Source organism: Ipomoea triloba, chromosome 3 (assembly GCF_003576645.1).
Source record: "Ipomoea triloba cultivar NCNSP0323 chromosome 3, ASM357664v1".
NCBI classification, from domain to species: domain Eukaryota; kingdom Viridiplantae; phylum Streptophyta; class Magnoliopsida; order Solanales; family Convolvulaceae; genus Ipomoea; species Ipomoea triloba.
In genome coordinates this window covers 1,561,160-1,586,734 of record NC_044918.1, presented here as the reverse complement: position 1 = coordinate 1,586,734, position 25,575 = coordinate 1,561,160, and the positions used below count along the sequence as shown (strand labels likewise).

General features: G+C 36.8%; 3 protein-coding genes across 6 annotated transcripts; 1 reads left to right on the top strand and 2 right to left on the bottom strand.

Annotated features, from left to right (window-relative positions):
• The first annotated feature begins 739 nt into the window (after positions 1-739).
• Positions 740-10,984, top strand: LOC116012241 (histone-lysine N-methyltransferase SUVR5). 2 transcript variants are annotated; one of them, XM_031251740.1, is made up of 12 exons: positions 740-1,115; positions 3,731-4,276; positions 4,554-4,856; positions 5,004-5,114; positions 5,195-5,305; positions 5,752-8,562; positions 8,771-8,932; positions 9,591-9,707; positions 9,801-9,904; positions 10,002-10,139; positions 10,456-10,543; positions 10,719-10,984. In XM_031251740.1, exons 2-12 carry the CDS (start codon positions 3,791-3,793, stop codon positions 10,824-10,826), a joined length of 4,539 nt encoding a protein of 1,512 aa, XP_031107600.1. In that variant the 5' UTR covers positions 740-1,115; positions 3,731-3,790; the 3' UTR covers positions 10,827-10,984. The 2 variants fall into 2 exon arrangements, with proteins under 2 accessions (XP_031107600.1, XP_031107599.1); XM_031251739.1 differs by having other exon boundaries at positions 3,698-4,276.
• Positions 10,966-11,745, bottom strand: LOC116012242 (transmembrane protein 220). Its single transcript, XM_031251742.1, has 3 exons — positions 11,639-11,745; positions 11,191-11,472; positions 10,966-11,108 (listed from the first exon to the last, which is right to left on the bottom strand). Exons 1-3 carry the CDS (start codon positions 11,727-11,729, stop codon positions 11,029-11,031), a joined length of 453 nt encoding a protein of 150 aa, XP_031107602.1. The 5' UTR covers positions 11,730-11,745; the 3' UTR covers positions 10,966-11,028.
• A 2,523-nt stretch (positions 11,746-14,268) lies between these two features.
• On the bottom strand, positions 14,269-20,941 carry LOC116013263 (BEL1-like homeodomain protein 4). Of its 3 annotated transcripts, none has more exons than XM_031252929.1 (6): positions 20,883-20,941; positions 20,534-20,735; positions 18,944-20,281; positions 17,715-18,097; positions 16,474-16,534; positions 14,269-15,126 (listed from the first exon to the last, which is right to left on the bottom strand). In XM_031252929.1, exons 3-6 carry the CDS (start codon positions 20,084-20,086, stop codon positions 14,587-14,589), a joined length of 2,127 nt encoding a protein of 708 aa, XP_031108789.1. In that variant the 5' UTR covers positions 20,087-20,281; positions 20,534-20,735; positions 20,883-20,941; the 3' UTR covers positions 14,269-14,586. The 3 variants fall into 3 exon arrangements, with proteins under 3 accessions (XP_031108789.1, XP_031108791.1, XP_031108790.1); XM_031252931.1 differs by lacking the exon at positions 20,883-20,941 and adding an exon at positions 20,821-20,876; XM_031252930.1 differs by lacking the exon at positions 20,883-20,941 and having other exon boundaries at positions 20,534-20,777.
• Positions 20,942-25,575: the final 4,634 nt, after the last annotated feature.

The following is a 25,575-nucleotide window of genomic DNA, read 5'->3' as shown; positions in this document are numbered from 1 at the left end:
TAATATTTATACATATTTTAACAAAATATTTTAAAATATACCCTTATATTTTAATATTTTAACAAAAATATTTGCTTCTTCAAGAAGGGGCATTAATGCATGCATTTACTTATTTCGAAATGAGCACTTTCAACAATAATTGGACGAAAAATTAAACGGTATATGATACAAATTACATAATCCAAAATTTTAACAGTTAAAGACCAAATGTAATTCATGTATAATAGTTAGAGGATCAAAATGAAATTTATTCTACCAAAATCAAAGATATATCCTAAATAGTTCATATAATTTATAAAGCGATTTGAAATAATATATCGAGTCCGACTTAATTAATGATCATAAAATTAAAATACAAGATGATTTTTTAGAGCAAATTCGAACTACATATTTAATGAGATTTGTCGACTTTTATTTTTATCGACATTATTGATGTTGGTCAATTAAATATTCAAGATTTGTTTAATATCGTTTTCTTTCTATTTTCATATACGATTCTCCCCGTAAACTACTAACCTATTATCATTATTATGATTTTGGTAACAAAAAAGAAAGGTATTTATTATTTGAAGGTGTACATTACGGAAACTCGAATTGCTATAATTAGTTTCAATCAAACCCTACAAATCTTTGCACTCAAGTGACTCAACCCCACGTTACGGAATTGCAAAGGGCATATGAAAATTGGGTTTTTTTAAGTATAAATATTATTTATTTACGATAGTTCAAGGAGGCCACTTTCTTCGTACCCCCTGCCACCCGCCCCGTATTCTTCTCCACCATCTCTCTACCTTTCTTTTTCGTTTGATTTTTATTTAATCGTTTGCCCTATTCTATTCTCTATCACTTTGATTTTCCCTTTCATTTACAGTACACAATAAATTGTTGGTTTGCTAGGCAGGGCAGGGGACGTGCCCACTGACACCTTTCTTCCTTAGCCTAAAACCTGGTGGTATTGGTAACTCGCACCCCATTTATATATACACATACATATATACATATATCACTTCACCTGCAACAATTCCTTTTGGTCAAACCAAATAATTGTGCGCTAATTTGACACAAAATCAACACCCACTGCAAAAAAAATTTTATGGTTTTTCTCCGATGCTAAGGTACATTACCCTTACCCTACTCTCTCAACCCTTTTCTCCATGTCTGTAATATCTATTCTTTTTTTTGTGCAATTACGTGTGTGGGGGTGTATATGCACACACTAGTTATGTTGTGGGCAGGATATATAGATACATGAATGTGTATGTATATGTGTAACATTTTTGTGGGCAGCCATGGTCTTGGACCCTATTGCTCTTCATTGCTGCCACAAAAGGACAAAACGAATGCTGATTAGTGTTAGTGATTGTTTATTTATTTATTTTTTGTTTTTCTAAAGTGTTGGTCTAGAGATTCTTGGGACATGCACGATTGAGGGAAGTTTTGATTTTGGGGGAGTTTAGGGATTCATCGTTTGCATTTTTTTTTTTTTTTTTTTNTTTTTTTTTTTTTTTTTTTTAGATTTGTGTCTAGGCGTGGGTTGTGGGTTGATTTGTGATCTGGGGAATAAAAATCCAGTCTTGATTCAGTTAGGGTTTATGTCACTGCTACTGCTAAGTGCTAATCAGCGCAATGCAGAGTAAGTAACTAGTTAGTTTACTGGGTTTGGGGGGTTTTTCATCAAGCAATTAACGTCCCAAAGTGTGAAAGTTGCAGTTTTGATTAGAGACTGTGAACAACCCATGGGCTTTATGGTCCTTTTGAGCAGTTACTACAATCTCTATAAGATATATGTATGTATCTCTGCATGTTTGATATGTGATGCTAATGTGGTTGTTATCTATATCTAATTATACAGAGTAATTTACAAATGCATAATTGATTCAGAGTTTAAATCTGGGCACATAAGATTATCCAGTTATGTTATAATTGCACTTCTGGTTTCTTTTTCTGTAGTGAAAGTTCCACATTTTCTTTTCAACTATCAATTTAACCAAATTTAATGTTTTCTATCAAAGAAACTATTTTTAGTCCAAAATGTTCAAAGTAATCCCTCTTATAGAGTTGCAGAAGGGTAGAGTTTGGTGAAGGTGAGAGTATTTCGGAAATGTTAGACAAAAGAGTGGTCAATTTGGGAATGTTGAGTTCTAAATTTGGTGAATTTGATAATTGAGGATTACCTGTGAAAATTCTACTTTCGGTGAGCGATTAAGTTAATACTGACTTGGAAACTAATTTTGAGTACTCAAAATTGTACTTTAAGTGGGAGATTATAAGTTAGGTGAGCGATTATAAGTTAATACTGGTTTGGAAACTAATTTTGAGCACTTAAGGTTGCATTTAATTTAACGCATTTTTTTTTAATTTATTGTACCTTGGACCCATTGACTTTAACGAACGGCTGAGCGAATTGTGCGAGAAACACTGAATCATTTAATACCACAAACCAGGTATAATATGATGATATTGATTGATTGAATCAGGAGCATAGTTGTTTCTCTGATTGCAATTTAGTTTGAGTTAGCAATATGGTTTTTGTTTTTCCATGAAATTATGCTTAGTTGTAAGTTGTAACCCCTTAAGCAAACATGTATGTTTAAGAACTTATTTTGACCTCCAGCCATGGGAAGTATATTGAAGTAAGTTTTTGTCCACCCCTCTTTACTCCATTTCCTTCTATGTTGCCATATTATTAGACTTTCTAACCGGAGCTTCTATATACCTACGCCATTTATCAGTCATGCTTTAACCATCGTAGAGCTTGTTTGGCTAACTTATCTACTTGTACACTGTGGGATCAATTGGTTTGAGGGGTTATTATTAATAATAACATTATTATTATTATTATTATTATTATTATTATTATTATTATGCGTATTTGACTAATAATCCCCCTAGTCCACCGATCGGGTCAACTAGAGAGTTGTGAGATTCAGTGATTGGATACAGATTGAAAACAAACATAGATTGAAATAGATTATGAGCTTGTTTTGCCTAACTTGAGCTTCTTTTAAAAGAGGCTTCAAATAAAAGCCTCGCCTTTAGGGTTTCTTGAAAAAGAGGCGTTTTTCTTACCTTACAAGCCTTTTTATATTTTTAGGGGTCGATTAGTTGAAAGGAGGATTTAATCCCTTTCACTATTGGTGAAGGGAAGGGATTAGCATCCCTTACCCTCGCTTTCCTTTATCAAAAACGTTTTGGTGGATTAGGTGGGCTGAACTTATTTTTTACGTATTCAATTCTAATATGACCATTTCTGTTCTTTTTCGTTCATCCTAACATTCTCATATGATCAGTTGTTGCATGATGATCAAGATTAAATTTTCTTCCTTTTTTTCTTTTTAGTAAAATATATTCTCCTTTCCTTCTTGTATCTTTTCTTGGCAAAAGATAAGCCTTGTTATGCAGAAGAGATTTCTAATGCTTCTAATTCGGAAGTGTAGTGAGTATTTTCAAATACTTTTTTTAGTCCATTAAGTTATTGCAACTAACAGGTCTATTTCCATTCTTAAAGCTGTTTACATTTTCACTTGTGTGTAATTTGCCATTGACTTTGGGAAAAATTTTCTTGACTTGCTATACTATACTATATATATATATATATTGTCAGAATGCATGACTTCATTTTACTTTTGCATAATGCCATGTAGATTACTTTACATTTTTAAACAAGATTTCATTCGTGCTGTTGCTCTTTAACCAGTGTCATCAGTGGAACTTGGATCATATTCTACAGATTGTGCACTTGTAAAAGTGGATAGGCGTTGTGTAGTAGTGAAGATTCTTGTCTGGAGCTATGGAAGTGCTTTCCCACTCTGGTGTACATTATGTTGGAGAATCTGATTGCGCTCAAGAGGACGTGGGAACGAGTCTCGTGCATGGTGAAGAACCAAATTGTGTGAAACTCACAGCAGAAGTTCAAACTGCAGATCTGAAAGTTGATGGCATGGTAATTAATGTGGAAGGGGCTCAGAAGGAAACACAAGATGGAGTTCAATGGACCGTTGAGGCCATGCAGACTTCTGAAGAGCACTTTACTGCGAATGCATATCATGAATTTGAGGAGGATGGCCCAAAGTTGTCCTCTGATTCCCATGATTCCGAAGATGAAAACACAGAGATACAGGCTCATGCTGCTGGTCCTGGGCTGGCCGTGGAAAGCTCTAAGCCATTTCTAAATGCAAATGAAGGTGGGAACCCGAATGATAACCAAGAAGGGGAAACCAAGCTATGTGAACCTCCATTGCTAGAAAGAGATGAACCTCTAGCAGTATGGGTAAAGGTACAAAAATACTTTTGTTCATTATATTTGTACCTCTTGCAACTTCTGTATAACCTTTATATATGGTTTGCATTAGTCATATAGGAACCATATGAAAACAGTGTTGAAATTGTACTTTATCGTAGAACTCAAGTTCTTTTTGTGTCTTAAAACCTATTTGAGAGGAAAACATAATTTCCTCAAACTTTAGTTGTTCATTCACACACAAAGACACACATATGTATGTTGCCCTCTTAAAGATATTTGTATCAACTCTTCTGCATATCATTTTGCACAGTGGAGGGGCAAGTGGCAAGCAGGAATCAAATGTGCGAGAGCAGACTGGCCATTGTCAACTGTGAGAGCAAAACCAACCCATGACAGAAAAAAGTATCTTGTGATATTCTTTCCTCGGACCCGGAATTTTTCGTGGGCAGATGTGCTTCTTGTTTGCCCGATTAATGAATTTCCACAGCCCATTGCATATAAGACACATAAGGTTGGAGCTAAGATGGTCAATGATCTGACTCTTTCTCATCGTTTTATCATGCAAAAGCTTGCTGTAGGCATACTGAATATCTTTGATCAATTACACAGAGAGGTTTGCTTTCAAAGCTTTATTTTTATTATATCTATGGTTTGCTTATATATTCCATACTGCTTTTCTATTCCTATCATTTATAATTATAATTATAATTATATGTTATTTATTTATTTTTAAACTTGTGATGTTTCTCTACTCATTTAGGCTCTGGTGGAGACTGCTCGCAATGTGATGGTCTGGAAGGAATTTGCAATGGAGGCTTCCCGGTGTAAAGACTATTCTGATATCGGAAGGATGCTGTTGAAATTTCAAGATGTAAAAAATCTCCCTCTGTGAATGAAATATATATAGTCCTGTTTTGCTTCTGCCTAGATAATAATTCCCTTCCTCTGCAGATGATACTGCCACATTACAAAACTTCAAATTGGCGGGAAAACTCACTGCAGTCTTGGGTTCAACAGTGTCAGAATGCAAACAGTGCTGAAGCTGCTGAAATACTGAAGGAAGTAAGTTTTTGGCACGTGCTTGTTTGCACCAATGTTCTCATACTTTTTTCCTTGCACCTCAATACATACATATATACTTTCTCTGTCACCTTGTCAATATATTTTTGTACTTTTCTATTTGAAAATCTCCCTATACTTATTAATGGAAGAATTGCCTATTTATATCTGTATGTGTGCATATCTTAATTCTTATATTATGCATTAATGCATTGTTTCTCTTTTAGTTTGACCATTTGTATAGACACTTTGTTTTTATCGTGCCTCATGTACATTATTAGTTTAACTAGTCTTGCTTTATTATTTTTCAAAAAAAAAAAAAGTCTTGCTTTATTAGTTTCTCTCACCACAGAAACTGTGTGAAATTTGAACAGCTGACTGCAATCATATGTGAAAAAATGGAGTTTTGATCAAATTGAATGTTATTTACTAACATGATTACTTTCTAGGAATTGGTTGATGCTATTCTTTGGAATGACATAAATTCACTTCCGAGTGATTCTGCACATCTTGAACTTAGCATTGAATGGAAGACTTGCAAACATGAGGTTATGAAATGGTTTTCGGTTTCACATCCTGTATCCACTAGTGGAGACCTGCAAAAATCAACTTCTGATAGCCCATTGTCGGTGGGTCTACAGCAGAGCAAGAAAAGGCCCAAGCTTGAAGTTCGGCGTGCTGATACAAATACTTCACAAGTGGATTCTCAGGGGCATGAAGCTATAACTCTTATTGATTCTGGTTTCTTTAATGGCCGTGATACTGTGGATAATGCTGCATCATTAGATTCTGAGCATACTAAAGGTGATACTTCTCTTGGGGAAGCTCCTCCTACTGGATCTCCTGGTAGTCTTAATGATAGATGGGGTGATATCATTGTTGAACCCGAAAATTCCGAGGTCATTCATACGAAAGATGTTGAATTGACTCCTACTCAGGGAATTGTTACTACTAAATCTTTTGATCACAGCAATAAGAATCGCCAATGCATAGCATTCATTGAGGCTAAGGGAAGGCAATGTGTGAGATGGGCAAATGATGGTGATGTTTATTGTTGTGTTCATTTGGCTTCCCGTTTTGCAAGTAACTCTTCGAAGACTGAAGCAACGCCACCTGTTGAAGCAGGAATGTGTGAAGGTACAACTGTACTTGGGACTAAATGCAAGCATCGGTCTCTTCATGGTTCTTCTTTCTGTAAGAAGCATAGGCCCAAGGGTGATACAAATTTGTCCTTTAGTTCACCTGAGAATAAACTTAAGAGAAAACATGATGACGGCTTTGATGTGTCACAAACCACAAATTGCAAAGACATCGTCGTAGCTGATGGATATGAACTTCCACTTGATGTGGACCCCATCTCAGTTATAGGCGGGGATTCCTTCAAAGGAAACAGCTTAATTCGAATGCCTGAGTATCATATGCACGAGTATAACGATACTGAATTTCTGTGCATAGGTTTGTGGCCCCAAGATGGTGAACCTTGTTTAGAAGGTGCAAAGCGGCATTCACTATACTGTGAGAAACATCTGCCAAGCTGGCTCAAGCGTGCAAGGGATGGTAAGAGTAGGATAATCTCAAAGGAGGTGTTCATAGAGCTCCTTAAAAGTTGCCATTCAAGGGAGCAAAAGTTGTATTTACATCAAGCTTGTGAGCTGTTCTATCGGCTATTCAAAAGTGTTCTGTCCAGGAGAAATCCAGTGCCAAAAGAAGTCCAATTTCAGTGGGCCATATCTGAAGCTTCTAAAGATGCGAGAATCAGGGAATTCTTAATGAAATTGGTTTACAGTGAGAAAGAAAGGCTCAAAAGGCTCTGGGGCTTTGCCTTTAATGAAAATATGCAAGATTTCTCCTCTAACACAGGATCGGTTCCAATCTCAGTTTCTAATGATAACAATGAGGAGGATGATGATGAGAATGTCATTAGGTGCAAAATTTGCTCAGGAACATTTTTGAATGACCAAGCACTTGGTAGACACTGGATGGATAATCATACTAAGGAAGCTCAATGGCTTTTCAGGGGTTATGTTTGTGCAATATGCCTTGATTCGTTTACTAACAAAAAGGTTTTGGAATCTCATGTGAAGGAGAGGCACCACGTGGAATTTGTTGAGCAGTGCATGCTTTTCCAGTGCATTCCTTGTAGTAGCCATTTTGGTAACCAAGAGCAGTTATGGTCTCATGTGCTTGCTGTACATCCTGGCAACTTCAGGTCGTCAAATGCGCCTCAACATCATAATTTTTCTGGAAGTGAAGATTTCAATGTTGAGCAGGGCAGGCCAGTGCCTGTAGAAAATATCAACTCTGAGGATCAGTCAAGTGTTCGAAAATTCATCTGTAAATTTTGTGGCCTGAAATTTGATTTGTTACCTGATCTTGGTCGTCATCACCAAGCTGCTCATATGGGCCCAACATCTGTCAGTTCTCGTCTCTCAAAGAGAGGCATCCGTTTTTATGCTTATAAATTGAAATCTGGGAGGCTTACCCGCCCAAAATTTAAGAAAAGTCTAGCTTCTGCAGCATCATATCGAATTAGGAGCAGAAGTGCACAGAATATGAAAAAACGCATCCAGTCATCAAATTTAGTTGGCACTGGGGAACTCGGAGCTCGTTCAAGTGTACTTGAGGCATCTAGTCTTGACAAGTTGGTAGATAATCAGTGCTTAGCTATTGCAAAGATATTATTTACCGAGACCAAGAAAACAAAGCCACGTCCTAATAATTCGGATATCTTATCAGTGGCTCGATCAGTTTGCTGCAGAGTAAGCCTCAAAGCTTCATTAGAGGCAAATTATGGATCCTTGCCAGAACGCATATATCTGAAGGCAGCCAAACTTTGCAGTGAGCAAAATATCCTAGTAAATTGGCACCTAGATGGATTTATTTGCCCCAATGGATGTGGACCATTTGTTGATCCACACATGCCCCCTTTGGTTCCCCTCCCCAATTGCTTGAATAGACCGAAGTATTCAACGCCTAATGCTGTCGTAAGTGAATGGAAATTGGATGAGTCTCACTATGTCATTGACTCCGAACAGATCAGGCATGAGCCCTCAGATAGAACAATCATTTTGTGTGATGACATTAGTTTTGGACAGGAATCCGTTCCAATTACTTGTGTGATGGAGGACAACCTTCTCGGCTCCCTCCACATCCTTCCAGATGATTCTGATGGTCAAATTAGTGCAAATTCTCTGCCTTGGGACAGCTTTAGTTACATAACAAAGCCTCTTCTAGATCAATCACTGCAACTTGATATTGATGTAAGTTTATCTGACTTCTTCTTTCTTTCTTTCTTTTTTATTTTATTTTATTGTATTTTGAAACAAACAAAAATTTATCTGGAAATATGGTGCATTTCATTGTTGCTGGCTTGCTGACATGATCTAAACAACAAGCAGTTGAATTGTTAAGTCCATCACTCTTTCACTTTCTCACACTCACTCTCTCATTTCTTTCTTTCCAAAGCAGAGTTCACAATTAGGGTGTTCTTGTCCCAGTTCTATGTGCTCTTCTCAAACCTGTGATCATGTTTATCTTTTTGACAACGACTACGAGGATGCAAAAGACATATATGGCCAGCCAATGCATGGAAGGTTCCCCTATGATGAGAGAGGACGAATCATTTTGGAGGTAAACATTATATTCTTCTCTATGTAATATCTAATTATTGTTTAATTGTATGTGCTGTTCTAATCGTACTGAACATCAGTAGTTGAAAAGTTAAATGTTGCTGACTTGTTTTATTGTTTTATATTTGTGAAGTCTGGATTCTTGGTCTATTATTTTCAATTTGATTTATCTTGATAAGTCTAGATTCTTTGTCTATCTTCATTCATTTTCGCTCAATAGTCCAGTTAATGAAGAACTTCTTTATAATTGCTTGTGGATCTATATACTATAGGTTCTGCGATTCTTGCTTGAGTAAATAGTTTCCCCCATGTAATGTTTGCGTTAAGTGTAATATGGTCATTTTAATTTAAAATTTACAGTTTCATTAGTGGTGTTAAATTTCAATATTTGGGATTCTATTTCACTGAAGTTGACTGTCAAAGAATAGAAAGGGGAATAGAGTTTCATTACCTTGAAAATGGGCGTGATATTTTAAAAAAGAAAGAAACATTAGTGATGAGATTGCAACTCTTGAAAATGTTGACGACCATATTGTAACTTAACCCAAACATCAAGTATCAAAACAATTTACCCGGCTTTCCTTGATGGCTATAAAAGCTTCATTCTGTTAGTTATCAATAAATTTGTGTCATAACCTCACTTTTCATCCAATTTGCAGGAGGGATACCTAGTTTATGAGTGCAACCAGTGGTGTTGCTGTGATAAATCTTGTAAGAATAGGGTTTTGCAGAATGGTGTTAAAGTGAAGCTTGAGATATTCAAAACTGATACAAAGGTAACAATTCCCTTTTATCTGAAATTCTGAATGAATTCAAAATTTTTGACCTTTTTATTTTTATTTATTTATTTCAATCACATTGGTTAATAGGGTTGGGCAGTCAGGGCAAGAGAAGCAATCCTGCGTGGTACATTTGTGTGTGAGTTTATTGGTGAGGTAATCGATGAGCAGGAGGCAAATAGGAGACGTAGTAGGTGTGTGTGCCGTCCAATCTACTTCTTTCCTTTTTCTTTACGATAATTTGGTATTATTCGCCTTTTCCTTTGATTCTTACTTGCGCTCAACAAATAGGTATGGCAGAGAAGGTTGTGCGTATTTATTGGAGATTGACACACACATTAATGATATGAGCAGACTGGTCGAGGGGCAGTCTCCGTATGTAATTGATGCCACAAATTATGGTAACATTTCCCGTTACATCAATCACAGGTGAGGAGCCTTTTTTGGTTGGAATTGTTTGGGCATGACCTGTTATATCTGGGCTTTGTTTCTATTTTAAAATTGATAGAACTTTTTTTAAGAATTAAAAAAAACGACCAAGGAAAATTGAGAAGTACATTTGTTTTGGACCTTGTTTCAAGAATGGTAGGCTCAGCCCTCAGGTTCAAGGGCAGCTTGAAATAGTTACCAAAAAGTTGTTTACTTACGAATATATCCTTCTGTTTATCTCGACAACTCATTTTGGTTTAGACAGCTTTCGTATTCACGTGTACTGAACCTTTTTCGTTATCGTTGGTGCTTCTAGCTGCTTGCCAAATCTTGTGAATCATCAAGTTCTTGTGGAAAGCATGGATTATCAACTTGCACATATTGGTCTTTATGCTGGTCGAGATGTAAGTGCCGTCTGTTCTCTTTGAATGTTCATTACCTAAATGCTACAAGGCTATAATAATAATGTTCCAGATATAAAAACACTCTCCATGGTCTAAATTTGCAAAACCATTTTACTACTTTGATAGATGTTAAAACTGTATTGCTTATACTCGTGTGAACCACTTTTATGTGCAGATACTCGCGGGTGAAGAGCTGACATTTGATTATCGCTACAAACCATTGCCTGGAGAAGGGATTCCGTGCCTCTGTGGATCTTCAAATTGCAGGGGTCGTCTTTACTAAGTTAATCTTTTTTAACTTAACGAGCTGTACATACCTCCTATCGACTAGAAACGAGATTTTTAGACTAGGATGGATTTCTTGAATCATCCGAAGAATTGAACCCTTTTCCATACATGATTAGCTTTAATTATGAATGCAAAATTTTACAAATTTTTACATCTGATGATGAACACAGGATCTGCAGTGCAACCTGCAGATAGTATCAAAACTTCATCTCCTTCCTGTGGAGCACAAAGAAAGCAGAACATAGCCCATAGCTCACCACCACCAAGGTTAGCATTCCTGCAATTCGAAAACCAGATAGGGTTTGAGTCATTCGAGTCCCTTTCCTAATCTTTAATCGAGCAATACAATTTGAGCATACCATAGTCGAGATTTTTTGGAGTTGACTTTCTTAGGTGTAAACACATAGAGATGATAACCAGTCCACTTCCTAGCTTCTCTCTCACAGCCCTCTCCCTCATATCCATTGACCATAGCCCAACTATCCCATTCTGCAGATCTAGAATCCCTAGTTTGATGAACACTATAATCCCCAGCCAAAATGTACATTTTGCTAGTTTTCTGACTGCCATCAGGTTGCTCGCCCCATTGACCGAGTTCACAATGGTTGCAGTCGAGTATAGAGGAATCCACAGGTACCAATCTAGTACAGTAGATAGATCGTTTATAACATCATTAAAAACATAGTAAGGATTGATTCCCGACCCTGAAGGTCGATCTCTACCTGTCCTTGTCCTAGAATCTTGATGAAAGACATCATCGAAAACATAATAGGACGAATAGGATGTTGATGGGTTTGAATAGCTTACCAGGATCATTCAACTGGAAAGATGCAGACATTGCAAAAAGAAAAGCCATTAGGATTGAACACACCCTGAAGACTGATAACCCTCCAACCATTTTCTCACACACACATGTTAGGTTTGGGATTCTTGAAGTTATATAATCCCATATGTTAATTTTTTTATTGTCCAATCCAAAAGCCAGACAGGAAATTCTGGGACCAAATCAAGATTCAAACATATGCAGTTTGGAAAGTCAAAGGTTGTTTTTTTTTTTTTTTTTTACTGTGTTCAACCAAGAAGATTAGATGGTAAATGTGTGGATCCACTTGACTGTTCAGGCCAGAGTTGGTCATAGGGCTGTCAAGTGGTCCTAAGAAATTCAATCTTGGATGCACTATTCACTGTCTGGAGATGGATGCCAACAAGGTGGTCCTCATCACAAAAGTTGTGCCATCAATACCCAAAAAAAAAAAAAAAACTCGTAAACAGAAAACACAAGTCATGATTGCATCTATACGACACCCGCTCGAGATTAAAGTTCAACTACACATAATTTCTGATCACGGATAACTAGCTCAAACCGAGAAACAGGTATATGGATATAGTTCAAACCGAGAAACAGGTATATGGATATAGTGTGTTATTAAGTGAATAATAAAATTTAAAAATTAAAAAATAAAAATAAAAAGGGAAAGAAATTAAAAGGGTATTTGTGTGAGAAATTTGGGTTGAAATTATAAAAAGCCCAACAGGACCATCTTTTGGATTCCATAATTGGGGCCCGCAAACAGGGTGCCATGTTTGATGTTTGCCACTGTCATTCTCAGCGTGCCCAAACAGCACAGGGCCGGATTCAAACCTCGAGGACTTGTCGTCAAAAGATTCAAAGATCATTCATTCTCGTCCATTAAATTCTGGTTTTGGGGTGGAGAGAAATTAGAATGTTGGATACTGGTTAGAGGAAATTGATAAAGCAAGAGATTCCTAATATAATGTTGTCGTAAGAATATTCCCTATCCCATTGTTTAAAGATGTTGGATATATAGTTTTTCATTACTGTATATCAAGTGAGTTCACATGAGAAATTATATTTGAATTGATGAAGAAAAGAGAGTTTAATTCCAAAGTTGGTTCGAGATATTTTTATATGTAGAGAAAAAGAAATAAATACTCTGATCGTTAAGTTGTCATTGTCATTCACGGAAAATCCAATCAGCTAACAGATATTTACCAAACATATTATAAATATTTTGAAATAATGCAAGTTAATTAAACAACAAAAATAAAATATTTTGATAGAGACATAGAGTAGGTCATAAATTTAATGGCTTGCCTGTACTGCCCTTGGCATCAATTTCTTGTCTAAATTATGGGGCCAAGCAAGACAAAAAAAGTATTACAAGTACTGAGGATAAGCCTATTCATGACACAGGCATATCATATCCTCTGATATTAGGTCCAGTCCCGGTCTTAATCCTTGCCCCCCCACATATAAAATGTTGAACACTAATATTTAATGTGGTAACTATACACCACTTGTAACATAACCTTATATATACCACGTTTTTCAACATGTAATAGGTTTTTTAAAGATAGAAGTTTGCAGTTATTATTGGAAGGTGAGCTTCGAGTAAAGTCTACCTTGTGATCCTAATTGGTAAATGGTGATAAAGAGGTAAATTAAACCAGCATAGGTTGTCCATACATGATCAGCTCAAACCAAGAAGGCTAATAGATCGACATTTTTCACCGGAAGTTGAAATTGGAACTTTGTGGTTGCCAAATTAAATATCGACTAACTTAGTTAGGATTGCCTCGTCAAGATTAAACACTTATTGTAGCTAGTAGTAAACACATAATGTTATTTAGTGGTTAATTAGTTCACGTTTCAATGATAAGAAGTTGCATTTGCCTTTTAAGCCTCTGCCCCAACATAACACGGTTATTTTTAATGTACTACGATGCCATCATTTTCTTATATTTGCACAATAACGGATGTTAATTATGTTTCGATAGCATGATGTAGGACTTTCCTTTCAAGCATCTGCTCAACAATCAACATAACACTAGGCTTGGCAACATCATCAAGTGTTTCATCGTACATGAATATATCGCTGTCGGGAGTTGTGTGAAGTTAGCAGGTATCCATCATGTGGATATTCTATGTTTCAAAAACAAGAGATTATCGGATGAGAGTAAACATTGGGAAAGCATCTAGGTAGACATTAGGTGAAGGGTAATTGTTGCTTTGGAGACAATAATTGTTTTGAATTGTATTCCAAGTACTCTAATTATGGCATGTGTTGTCAATATAGGTAACAACAACAAACTCACCATATTCATATTACAAGCAAAAGAGGTTTCATGGGACAACCACCACCTCTTTTCAGTGGTTGTTTTCCTTCGTTTTCAGTACCTATCCGCCCATTCAAAGCTTTAATTTTTTGTCAAACCATGAAGCAGGTCCATATCATACTCAAATTAATTCCGATTCGCACCAGACTGATCCAATGATTAAGAGCTTTAATTTAATAATCCAATTTTTTTACTTTATTAGACTAGCGCTATATCATGAACCCCTTAATATACTCGAGCCAAAACTCATAAACAAGATAAAATAAATGTATGCTGTAAAAATAATGAGTAGCTAGATCGACCAAAAAATGTACTGCTGCTACTACAACTATACAATTACAGTTACAGTAAATGTCATTCATAGTTATTATATGCTATCCTTTGTCATTAATTATATGTATTTGTCTAGATGAATATATATGATTGACACAAGAAGCAATAACTACGAAGAATAATATATGCGGGTTTTCTCATCACCCAAAAAGAAAGAAAGCAAAATAATATAATTTAATTGTCCAAATTTTTAAGATTTAATTTATGTGGATGTTTTTTCAATCTGTATAAATTAATCCGCATGCATCAGCCATGCATGCATGCGCAGAACTACGTCCATGCATCTAGTCGAAAAAATGTGTCTTCTCCGGCAAGTTTCCGTCGTGGCGCAACCCCAGCGTGAGCGACACATCGCCGCCGCTGGCGGTGGCGGCGGGGCCGCTAGTCCCGAACCTGATGAGCGTGGAGGGCCCCATGTCAGAAGGGGCGCCGAAACTGGAGGTGAGAACCGCCGGGAATGACTGGGCGGCCGGAATCGCGGCGGTGGCGGACATGGCCGCCGCCGCGGCGGATTTGGAGCGGTGGGTATTGATTGCGAGGAGTGAAGGGTCGCTTTCACGGTCATTGAATTCGGATCTTTTGGCTGTGGGAGCTGTGATTGGAGGCGTAATTGACGCTGATGATGCGGTGGCAGAGGGGGGTGGGGGTGGGGGAGAATTGCTACTATTAGGCGGTGACGTTTGTGCAGTATTGTTATTTCCACTGTTGGGACTGGCCTGGATTTTCTCGCCATCTTCATCTTCTTCCTGGGCTTCTTGCTGGTACATCTCTTCTACCATGGGTTTCCACAACCGCACCCTGGCATTAATGAACCAGTTCGATACCTGAAATACATACAATCCAAACTTTATTATAATTATAAGCTACTATACTATGTTACACCACATTAATTCTAGATTAACATGCTACCCTTTAAGGTTTATAACATTATTATTGTCATTGATTAGCTAGGTAATTAAATCTCACTTGTCCATGTATTTCTTTTTGGATAATAAGGAGGAAACCCGTAGCCACTACTCAAGGAAATACTTGTTCAAATGTGGGCAGTGTTTCCCATGAGACTTGTGCAAATTTATCATTAGGTATGTAAAAATGCACCACGCCACATCTAATTGTGCATTTCCGAACACTTTGTGGTGCATTTTTGCGTTCCTAATGGTGAGTGACCGCACAGCTGCACGAGAAACACTGTCCACACTGGAACTTGACCCACCCAAGGGTGTACATTTGGTAAAATCCTACACTGTAAACCTAGCTGACAAAAGACACATGGAAGTAAATCAATCTAGGTTGTCTTAATAGGCTCAAACCAATAGAAGGAAAATAGGTAATTCTGGCCGGTAAAGGATCACAAGGTGGTGAACCAACCTAACTTACCCCGACTCAAACTAATTAAGAAGATCAATAGACTGCTCTGGTGAAAGTTAACTTGTAACTTGTGGTTACTAAGTTAACAATCTGACTAACTTAGTTTGGATTATCAATATCCATGTATCTTTTTATACTGCACTAATATTCGTATCTGACCGGTATATTATTGGTAGTTTGGTTATCAATTGTTTCAAGCTACTAGATTACGGTAAAAAAATTCCTACACTGATAAATTACAGTGGGTGCACACTACTCTAGCAAGCTAGCTGGCTGCTGCATGGAACCAGGCTCAATAATAAATAGTACTAACATGCAGCAAATGATGCATATAATATTAATGGGTGAGAGAGAACAGTATGAACATGAAGGCTGCCGTTTATATATGGCATTCATATTTATGTTCACGGTACAGTCTTAAATGCAGGGTTTGCCAACGTGTGATCAGACACGATTTCATGGGGCATTCAAATTCAATTAAAGCTCTAGCTATAGACTATGCTCATGATGTCTCATCTATAAAAATGTACTTATTGCTCAGAGTCTCACACACACGCAACTATTCCTAAACAGACCACTGCTGTTCATCTCTCCCAGAATGCATGTTGGATAGGAATCCAAACACATGACATGAAACAAACCCAAACAGTCCCGGAGGTTGTCTTTTTCTCCCCGGAGGAAAAGAAACTGGAGAAGTAAAACACTAAAACCTAAGTTTGTACAATGAATAATGTAATGATGTACCCACCGTGTTATAGTCATGTTATTAGACTGTTAGTTGAGACGGAACATATATAGCGTACCTGGTTACGGGAGAGACCGGTTTGTCTAGCCAATAGGTGTTTATCTGCATCGCTTGGGTACCTGGGAAAGAGACCGCCAGAAAATGACATCAGATCCCTACCTAAACAAACATTGTTGTTTATGTTTTTACAGCTCTGACTAAGTTGGTCTGACAGTTTAATTGGTAATTACAAAGTTACAAATTCTATCCCAGCAATAACGTCTATTAGCTTTTTTGGTTTGAGTAATTTAACCTGATTTACCTCAAGTAATCCTTTCAATGTTAGAATTATGAGGTTTATCCGGTGCACAGTTATGGTTTCCTCGTTACTAAAAAAAAAATTGTTTTGGCTGTGCATGAAGGGGCGTGAGAATCTAAGCAATGTGGTCTCAGCAGCAGATCAGAGATATATATAGCAGAAGTAAAGAGGGCAGGATGACAGCTGATGCATGCCCTCTGATCTCTACTTTTTTTTTTTTTTTTTCATTATTAACAACAACATTATATATAGATTCTCGTACTACTATGTATGAATTAAAACAAATGATTTCATGGGGGCAATCATTTTAATTTTCTTGGGAAACCATTTTGAATGTTTGACTTTGACTTATTCATAGGATTAAGCTAGGCTATATGATTATGTATAATAATTAGTGGTTAGGTTAATAGGGCTTCTTTTTTCCTTTGTTCAAATGCATGCAAAGGTCAGAGTGACTTGTAGTGGGGTATCTGATCCCAAGAGAGAAGGGGAGAAAAAGAATAAAGTGGCGATGAACAAGTGAAAGGCATAAACTTTTTCAGCTTTTTAAAATTTTCAATTTATTTATTTATTTATTTTAGTGTGGAGACAACATAAAAACTGCTCGAAATTGCTGCCGCTTTAATCCCTGTCCGGTTCTAGAAATGATCAAAAAATAGTGAAGATCAAAACTCATAACGACTATTTAAGATTCTATACTAAGTAAACTTAGGTTGAAGATTAATAGACTGTTCTTGTTAGGAGTCAAAACAATCTAATCAATTTGACTAGAAAAAGAAATTTTTGGGTTTATACTCAATCCTAGCTCATTACTCTAATAATTATGCAATAATGGTTTCTTCAATTCTTCCTTCATAATTTTATCAATGACCCGAGAGTAAAGTACTTTTTAATGAAAATGTAATACTTACTGGTGCAGAAAGTGCTTGAAGAGCTAGACCCATAATTTTACCAATGACCCGAAAACTTAAAATACTTTTTAATAAAAATGTAATACTTACGGGTGGAGAAAGTGCTCGAAGAGCCAGGCCCGAAGAATGTTGACGGAGCGTTCGGGCAGGCCTCGTTGAGGTCTCCAAGCTTCTTGTTCCATCATCCCCATTTGATGGAACGCACGTTGTTGTCGGAGGCTTTGTTCGAGCATCTTAAGGCGAGGAGTCTCGCCTTTAGTGAGGCCGGAGGTGCCGGCGTCTTTGTCCCCCAAGAGCTCGCAGCTGTGCTTCAGCTGGGCGGCAATGGCGTCTTTCAGGCACCGGAAATGCCGCGACATCGCCCTCTGAGCCAGCGACGTGTACGGCACCGCCGCCCCAAACCCCATCACCAAATCGAACGAATTCACCACCATTTGCATTTGCTCGCAGTAATGACTATACCTTCTGTCCACCTGAACCAAAACCATGATACTAAATTAAGTAGTTATGAACAGACATTATAGTACTTAAAAAAAAATTAATGTTATCCATTAAGGTAAGACTGTATTGTTTTTAGGGAAACAGATATGGTATCTCGTTGATTTGAGGTTTCAACCGCCAAATGTTATATTTAACTGAAAATATATATTGAATTTTACAATTATACAAAAAAAAAAAACTATGTATAGTAACCAAAAACTTTATTCCTATGAACAGCCAATCTCCCCATGTTCTTTGCCTGCCCACCTGTCTGCTGGTGTCTTCCCACTTAATACAGTAAATTTTTGAATCATAATAAGAAAAGACGTAATTTTAAACCGTGATATGATAGATGTGAAAGTTTTCATCCTCTTAAACACTATGTAACCCTGTAAGTTACTAGCAATTCCCAATTTTTTGATTTACTGAAAAATACGAGGTGTTACCAGAAAATTTACTAAAATAGGAATTTGGAAGAAAACAAGAAAATAATATCATCAATTTCTATATAAGATTGTAAGTACCAATGTGTCCCGTCCTAGAATAGTTAATGACTCAATGATTAGTCTGGTGGCTTACCAAATGAACAAAATTGTAATTAATACTCCCCCAATGGGATTATTAAAGGTTGGGGATTATAAAATTGGGAGATAATCAGACACGACCAACTCAATCCGAAGAAACTAGCTAACAACGTGTGTCAGCAGCCGGCATTCTTGTGTTGTCTGGTCTTTAACATTATTAATCTCCCCGAAATGAAACTCGCCGGAATATGTATAATTTAGTAAACAAGAAAGCAATGATTATTTGCAGAATTGAAAGAATTATTGTGTATGTACCTCGTCTAGCATGGATAGGAGTTTGACTTTGCGGCGTTGATGCTCGAGGCGATCTGAGGGGGATAATTGAGGAGGATCCTTTGAGGAAGAAGGGGAATTAGGGTTTTGTGTGGCGGCGGCGTTGATGAGTTTTCCGGTTTTCTGGTTCTTGAGTTGATGATTTCTGCCGACGCTGCAGAATTCTTCTAATAATTCTTGGGCGGGTTTAGCGTATTTGGAGTTTCTCAGTGCATTCACGATTCCTAGAGAGGATCCGAAGTGGATTTGGTGGTTTTGGGGTACTAAACCGCCGCCTACGGCGGCGCCGCCGTGGAGCGTTTGGAGAAGATGGTGGCCGGCGCCGGCGGTTAGGGTTTTGTTGTATGGGAATTGTGCGGAGGCGGATCCGCTGGCTTGGCTGAAGAATAGCTCCTCGGCTTTGGCGGCTTCGAGGTGTTGTAAGGAGGAGGAGAGGGATAACGAGAGGGCTTGGCCTTCGACGACGTTGACGCCGCCGCCGATTTCCGCGGGGTTTGCGGGTCCGCCGGTATTGGTGCTGTCCGGAATCCAGGTGAATTGACCGAAAGGCCCTCCGGGTTGGGTGTGAAACCCTGGGAGAGTGGAGGTGGGGGAGGGATTAGGAAGTAACATGTGGAGCGTCGACGGCGTCGGCGGCGGCTGGTGGTGGTGGTTAGACGGCGACGGCGACGGCGACCGTGGATTCATCAGGAAAAGCTGCATGGCGGCGGCGGCCGAGTCCGCCGCCACCGCCGTCGCATTAATCCCCGACATCGGTTGTTGTTGCTGACTAGGATTCTTCAACGGTCCCAACTGATTCCCGTACCACTCGCTCCCTATCCCGGCCGGCCGAGCGTTATTATTCCGATAATGAGATATCTGATTCTCCAACAGCTCCGTCGCCGTGCCGGACTGAAAATTGAACATCTCAGACAACATTCCAGCGGTCTCGTAAACCTGAAGCCCACCAGTCTGTTCTTCCTCTATCCCAACCAAAGGCGGCGGCGCCGCCTCAAACCCTTGCACCCTCATCTTCTCCCTACGAATATGTTGCTGTTGCTGCTGCTGCTGTTCCGACTGTGATCTCTCGAACCCATTCGAGAAACTAAAGATACCTGGATGAGGATGATGATAATCCCCAGACATAGAATTACAATTCACTCCAATCCTATCTGGCCCGGGTGTAAGGCCCCAGAGCTAGGAATTTCGCCTTTTCTGAGCAAGAAAAAGAAGAATTCTCAAGCTTTTTCGGGTCGCTAATACTCCCATGTCACTAGCTTCTTCTTCATCTTCATCGTCATCATCTTGTTCTTAAGAACCCTCTTTTCCAGGTCTAATTTGCTGAGGAATTAAAGCATGGATCGGTGACAAAGAAATTATGATAAAAATACAGGAAAGAGATCACAACAAGAGCTTCTAAATGAGAGTGGTGCAAGTGCAAGAAGGGGAAGAGGGAAAGAGAAAGCATGAAATTAAATTTAACAAACACACACAACAAAAAAAAAAAAAAAGGACAATTCTTCTTTTTTTATTTCAAAAAAAAATTCTTATCATTTGCAGAGAAATGAAACTCAGCTTTATTCAAGTACGCACTTAGAGTTGCAGTAAAAGGGTTGCAAAGGCTCTCTCAGGTATCGTTTTCTTCCTCTCCTCAAAACAATTCTTCTTTTCTCTCTCTCTCTCTCTCTATCTCTGTCGTCGTCTGTCGTTCCTGAGGCTGTCGTTTCGCTCGCTCTATCCCTTTCTCTCTCTCTCTCTCTTTGTTGCTCTTTGCCCTCAGCTCAGTGCTTTCTTTCTGCAACCCAGAAAGAATATTATAAAAGTAAACAAGAAAATTGCAATTAATTATATTATATATATATACACAAAATAGATAAGACCTTGAGAGATATAGAGAGAGAGAGAGGGGGGGAGTATTTAGATTTTAGAAGAAAATTTGCACCTGAAAGAAAGGAGAGGAGTAGAGGACTGAGGAGAAAGAAAGAGAGAAGAGAAGAGACAAAGAACCTTAAAAAAACAAAATTTTAGTCCAAAGGTGGAAAATTAAAATAAATTAAACCTGGTAATAATTAATTAATTAATTAATTAATGGATGAGATTTTACACAATCACGAAAGTAACCTCCGTATTCACACAAGCACATTGATGACTGATGACTGTGTTTACCAAACCTCCAATGGCACCGGACAGGAAATTCAAAATCATAAAGAAAAGACACAACAATGGCTACCAAATGGTCGAGAGTTTTTGTCTTCTAATCAACAATTAAAAATGTTTTTTTTTTTTTATGTGACGAGAGAAATTTGTAAGGCTTAAACCACTATTTGATAATGGCTCTGTTTGGTAAAATAATTAGCTTATCAGTTAATTTTTATTTGTTTGACCACTAATAGATATTTGACTTGGTTAAACATCACATATAAGTGTTTGATTAATTAGCTTTTTGTAACAGTTTATTGCTCCAAAACACTGATCAATTATAAGCTAACAGTTAATTTACTAAACATCATTCTACAATCAGTTAATGCTATCGACTAGTCTAACCTACTAACAGTAAGTTACCAAACACCCTCAACGTATATTTGATAAACTTCATTTTTAAGTGATAACATGTAAATCACATAATAGAAAAAAATCGCATTTAAAAAATCTCATGCAACAGACTTGACTAAGAGACTATATATATGCAATAATAATTTTTTTTGTTGCTAATATTACTTATGATATCATCAATTTAACTAATGGCATTTAATAATTAGTATGTGCCAATATTTTATAATATAAGATAAAACTATATATTTGACAAAGTATTACATTTACTTTAAATATTAATGATTAAATGCTTAATTACCACTGTACTACACGTACCAACCGGTGTAACTAATAGGGATTGACAATTTTATTTTCTCATGTTTCGAAGCCTAGGGACTAGATTTGATATGCCCAACATAAACTAATACTGTATATACTAATTCACCCGATAAATATTAGAAAAAAATGTTATACTTGATTTAGTCAAGTGAATATGATTTAATGAAAAGGATTTGGTGTAAATAATATATATATATTTTAAATAAAATAAAATAAAGTGATGCTTACAATATATGAATATATGCTACAGTATTTATTATATAAGTATAAATGGGGGTGGGGACCCATTATTCGTGACCAAATGGCATTTGAATTAAGTCCATGTGGTTCACTACGAATCAATAACTCACCATATTATAAAGATATAAAGATAAAAACATATAAAATTAGCCCAAACTAAAAGAGGTGGTTGAATAAATGAAATATATTTTTTTACCAAAAGGTTACAAGTTTAGTTTTGTCAACTTTTTATAATAAATTGTACCTTAATTACTAGTTATATATATATTTTTTGACTTTTAGAAAAATTATATTTGATGGGCTCAACTAAATTTGTTTTGACAAGAATTAAACTCCGTAACCTTTTAGTACAAGAATCATGTTTAATCCTTTCGAAACATTTCATACAATTTTTAATATAACGCTTGATCCTTACTATATGTCAATTAATGATTAATCACTAAAAGAACCTTATCGTAAACCAATAATTAATCAACAGATTATAATGCTCTAGGTAGGATTTTATTTATTAAAAGAAAAATGAAACGAGGATGCACAATTTTCAGACGACTTCATCTTAAATCATTTTATAAAGCGTTAATCTATCATTATCATAATTAAGCCAATCAACTCGAAATGAAAGTCTCTATCGAAATTGATTAGATTACACTAATAATGGTCCCATCGCTAATGCAAGACATATATAATTGTCAGTTTACGACAAATTCATCTTAATCAATACGAAACTTGGAACAGGAAAAGGATAACGTGGATTATTGTACACCTACATAAGATTCACCTTTGTAACATTAAAAACATGTACCAGAGATTTAGTACTAGGAAAAATCTTCTATTCTCTTCTGATTAGGTGACTACAAGTTTTTATAAAGAAAAATTAATGCATAAAAAAAACATCTACTGTGAGTTTGATATTGTGACATCTCATTTGATTCATGAAATAAAGATAGATACTTCATCGAGTGTCATTTGTTCCCTCTTCATGATTGATTGTTTTAGTGTGACCTAACTTATCACATTTCTAGTAGTCGTTTATTGTCTTTGAAGCAACACCCTTGCGAAATCTCACCACAATGGAATTTGACAGAGTGTCAATCATATTAGTCTCACTCTGAATGGGATTCGACTGAGTGTCAATGATATTAGTCTCACTCCATAGAGTGTGGATATATATATAAATAGACTGCTTAATAGCTCGTGACAGTTGGTGACGGCTCGAACCCACTCCCTTCCATATAGGAGTGCAACCGGGTGTCGCTAGACCACAAGGTCTTGGCAACTTCACTCTTGTTTAATAGTACATAAACTACACATAAAACGTAAATTGCACTGGAAAAACGTACCATGTGCGATGAATTCGACCCAGATGAAAAGTTAATAGGTTGTTATTCTATTCACCTAATTAAAACGTGAATGGGATAGATATTTTAGTCCATATGCATGTAAAGATGGTATTTTGTCTTTGTTTATTTAGAGTTATTATGATTGTTACTTTTGATCGATTTAGTGCTTAATTAAAAATATCAATTGTATTTTATTTAACTATTAATTAATATAATAATTGAATTTTAGTGTATAGCTAGGGATAAAGGCAATGGCATATATAGGGAAACAACTCATAAAAAATATTACTCAATAATTTGGTTGGTGTAATATGATTCATCACCATCATACTTTCTGTTGCCCTTTTGCTCATTTATTTATTTATACAAAAAGTCAATTAATTAAGCGGTTAAACCCCTTCAATGAAACCCATTACAGGTGATTGACGATTAACAATTGGTCATCGATTTTGTTTGTCGAAACTCTAATAACTGGCTATTACAAGTGAATAGTCAGCTCTTAGGTGTTGATGCACGAAAATGACCTGTTGATGTGTTTAATTGCAACTTTTTAAAAGTTTATGGTCTAACTAACTTGTTGTATAAAGTACAGAGTAAGAGGATCTATTTGAATATTATTTATTTATTGACAATTATTTCAATTTGTGGAGTTACTATAATAGCCAGACTCTGGTGGGCAATAGAGGAAATTAAGAAAGAGAAAAAGAGGAAAAGACTAAAGTGAAATGCCGAAAGAAGATTAGGAGAGTGCAATAAGTGAAGAGAAGGGTGGCATTGTGGACCTGATAGCCACACTTAACTAATTTACGGTTTGGCTTTGCCGATAAACATACTCCACATACGGCCATTAATTACACAATTGTTTTTGGATCACATATACCTCCTACATAAGTATAAAAAATATATAATTATATATTCAATACTAAGGTCTAGCAGCACAAAGTGGCTCCCAGATGAGAGGTTATGAGTTTGAGTTCTAGTAACAAAGACCAAACTTTATTATTTCCTTATACTTGCATAGCAGTCGGTTGTATAGTCTCATGGCGGGATGCTGAATTGGGCTTTCCGAGCCGTAACCCAACACGATGTAAAGGTACTTTTTTGTTGGGAGATTATTAAGTGTTGGGTAGAGGTTGATAGGGCAAAAATCTGATGTGAATTCGAAAATGCCGTTGACGGATAGCGAGCTGAGTATAAGGAAATATATTTGTTATTAAGTATTACTATTTATATATATTAAGTATTACTATTTATATATAAGTTTTAGCGTTGTGATAAGAGTGAATTAAGAATATAAAATTGAGAGAATGTTAGTATTGGGGATCTGAAATTGAAATCAGACCACGGCAGGGTTGAAAAGGACACCAAATAGAAAGTTTGTCTTATAACAGGAAATAATATCGACAATCATTTATTTTTACCAAGTGATGAAAATGCCATTTCAAACTTACAGCAAGCTGTCACAATGCCTGACATTTTAATGCTCATCCATACATAAATACTAATGTTTTTTTTTCTTTTAATGTTTCTATATTTTTTGTCCCAATGATCTGTCCCTACACGGTTCAGAAGTTCAGCCTCCATAGCTTTTACCACGTTGGGCATGCAAATTAACTGATCAAAATTTTGACTGCTTCAATAATTATGTGTGTGTATATATATATATATATATATATAGTTACTACATCTCAATAGTACTAAAAAAAGATAATTAGTACAGAGAAAGTTTAGGGTATTTCAGATTTCGGCGAGATATAGAGATAATGAAGGCGGCGACACCGTGGCACCACCGCATTCCGGTTGGGCATATCTGTATGGGTTTTTGATGTTCTAAGTTTACCAATATTGACATAAAGAATTTGGTTTTCAACTGCAAACCAAATTGATGGTTGACAGGCTAACTTAACCTTCCATATCTGTCAAGCTTTCTGGGTGATGTCACGTGAATCTCACCTTCCATTACCCACCCCCACCCCACTCTCACCCCCTCCCATCATCCTCATCAGCTCTCTCCAAACCCACACGCTTGAACAGGACCACTTCAAGGTTGTGATGTTCTGCAATGTCTTACCTGCCTCTCACGTGCCCCCACTGTCCTATCTCCTATTATTAAAAAAGTTGATTACACCAAGTTCGACTCTTGGTGAACACACTTATTGGTTTTCTTAATTTGAGCCTAGCTAT

Bases quoted from the DNA above. Each gene is read 5' to 3' on its own strand.
- LOC116012242 (XM_031251742.1), bottom strand. From the start codon at position 11,729: ATGGTTGGAGGGTTATCAGTCTTCAGGGTGTGTTCAATCCTAATGGCT. The intron at 11,473-11,638 runs GTAAGCTATTCA...CTACTGTACTAG, and splicing joins TTTCCAGTTGAATGATCCTG to ATTGGTACCTGTGGATTCCT. The intron at 11,109-11,190 runs GTATGCTCAAAT...TTCGAATTGCAG, and splicing joins TCCAAAAAATCTCGACTATG to GAATGCTAACCTTGGTGGTG.
- LOC116012241 (XM_031251740.1), top strand. From the start codon at position 3,791: ATGGAAGTGCTTTCCCACTCTGGTGTACATTATGTTGGAGAATCTGAT. The intron at 9,905-10,001 runs GTGTGTGTGCCG...CTCAACAAATAG, and splicing joins GCAAATAGGAGACGTAGTAG to GTATGGCAGAGAAGGTTGTG. The intron at 10,140-10,455 runs GTGAGGAGCCTT...TGGTGCTTCTAG, and splicing joins TCCCGTTACATCAATCACAG to CTGCTTGCCAAATCTTGTGA.
- LOC116013263 (XM_031252929.1), bottom strand. From the start codon at position 20,086: ATGTCTGGGGATTATCATCATCCTCATCCAGGTATCTTTAGTTTCTCG. The intron at 16,535-17,714 runs GTAAGTATTACA...TCTCTTTCCCAG, and splicing joins TTCGAGCACTTTCTCCACCC to GTACCCAAGCGATGCAGATA. The intron at 15,127-16,473 runs GTACGCTATATA...TATGTATTTCAG, and splicing joins CCGGTCTCTCCCGTAACCAG to GTATCGAACTGGTTCATTAA.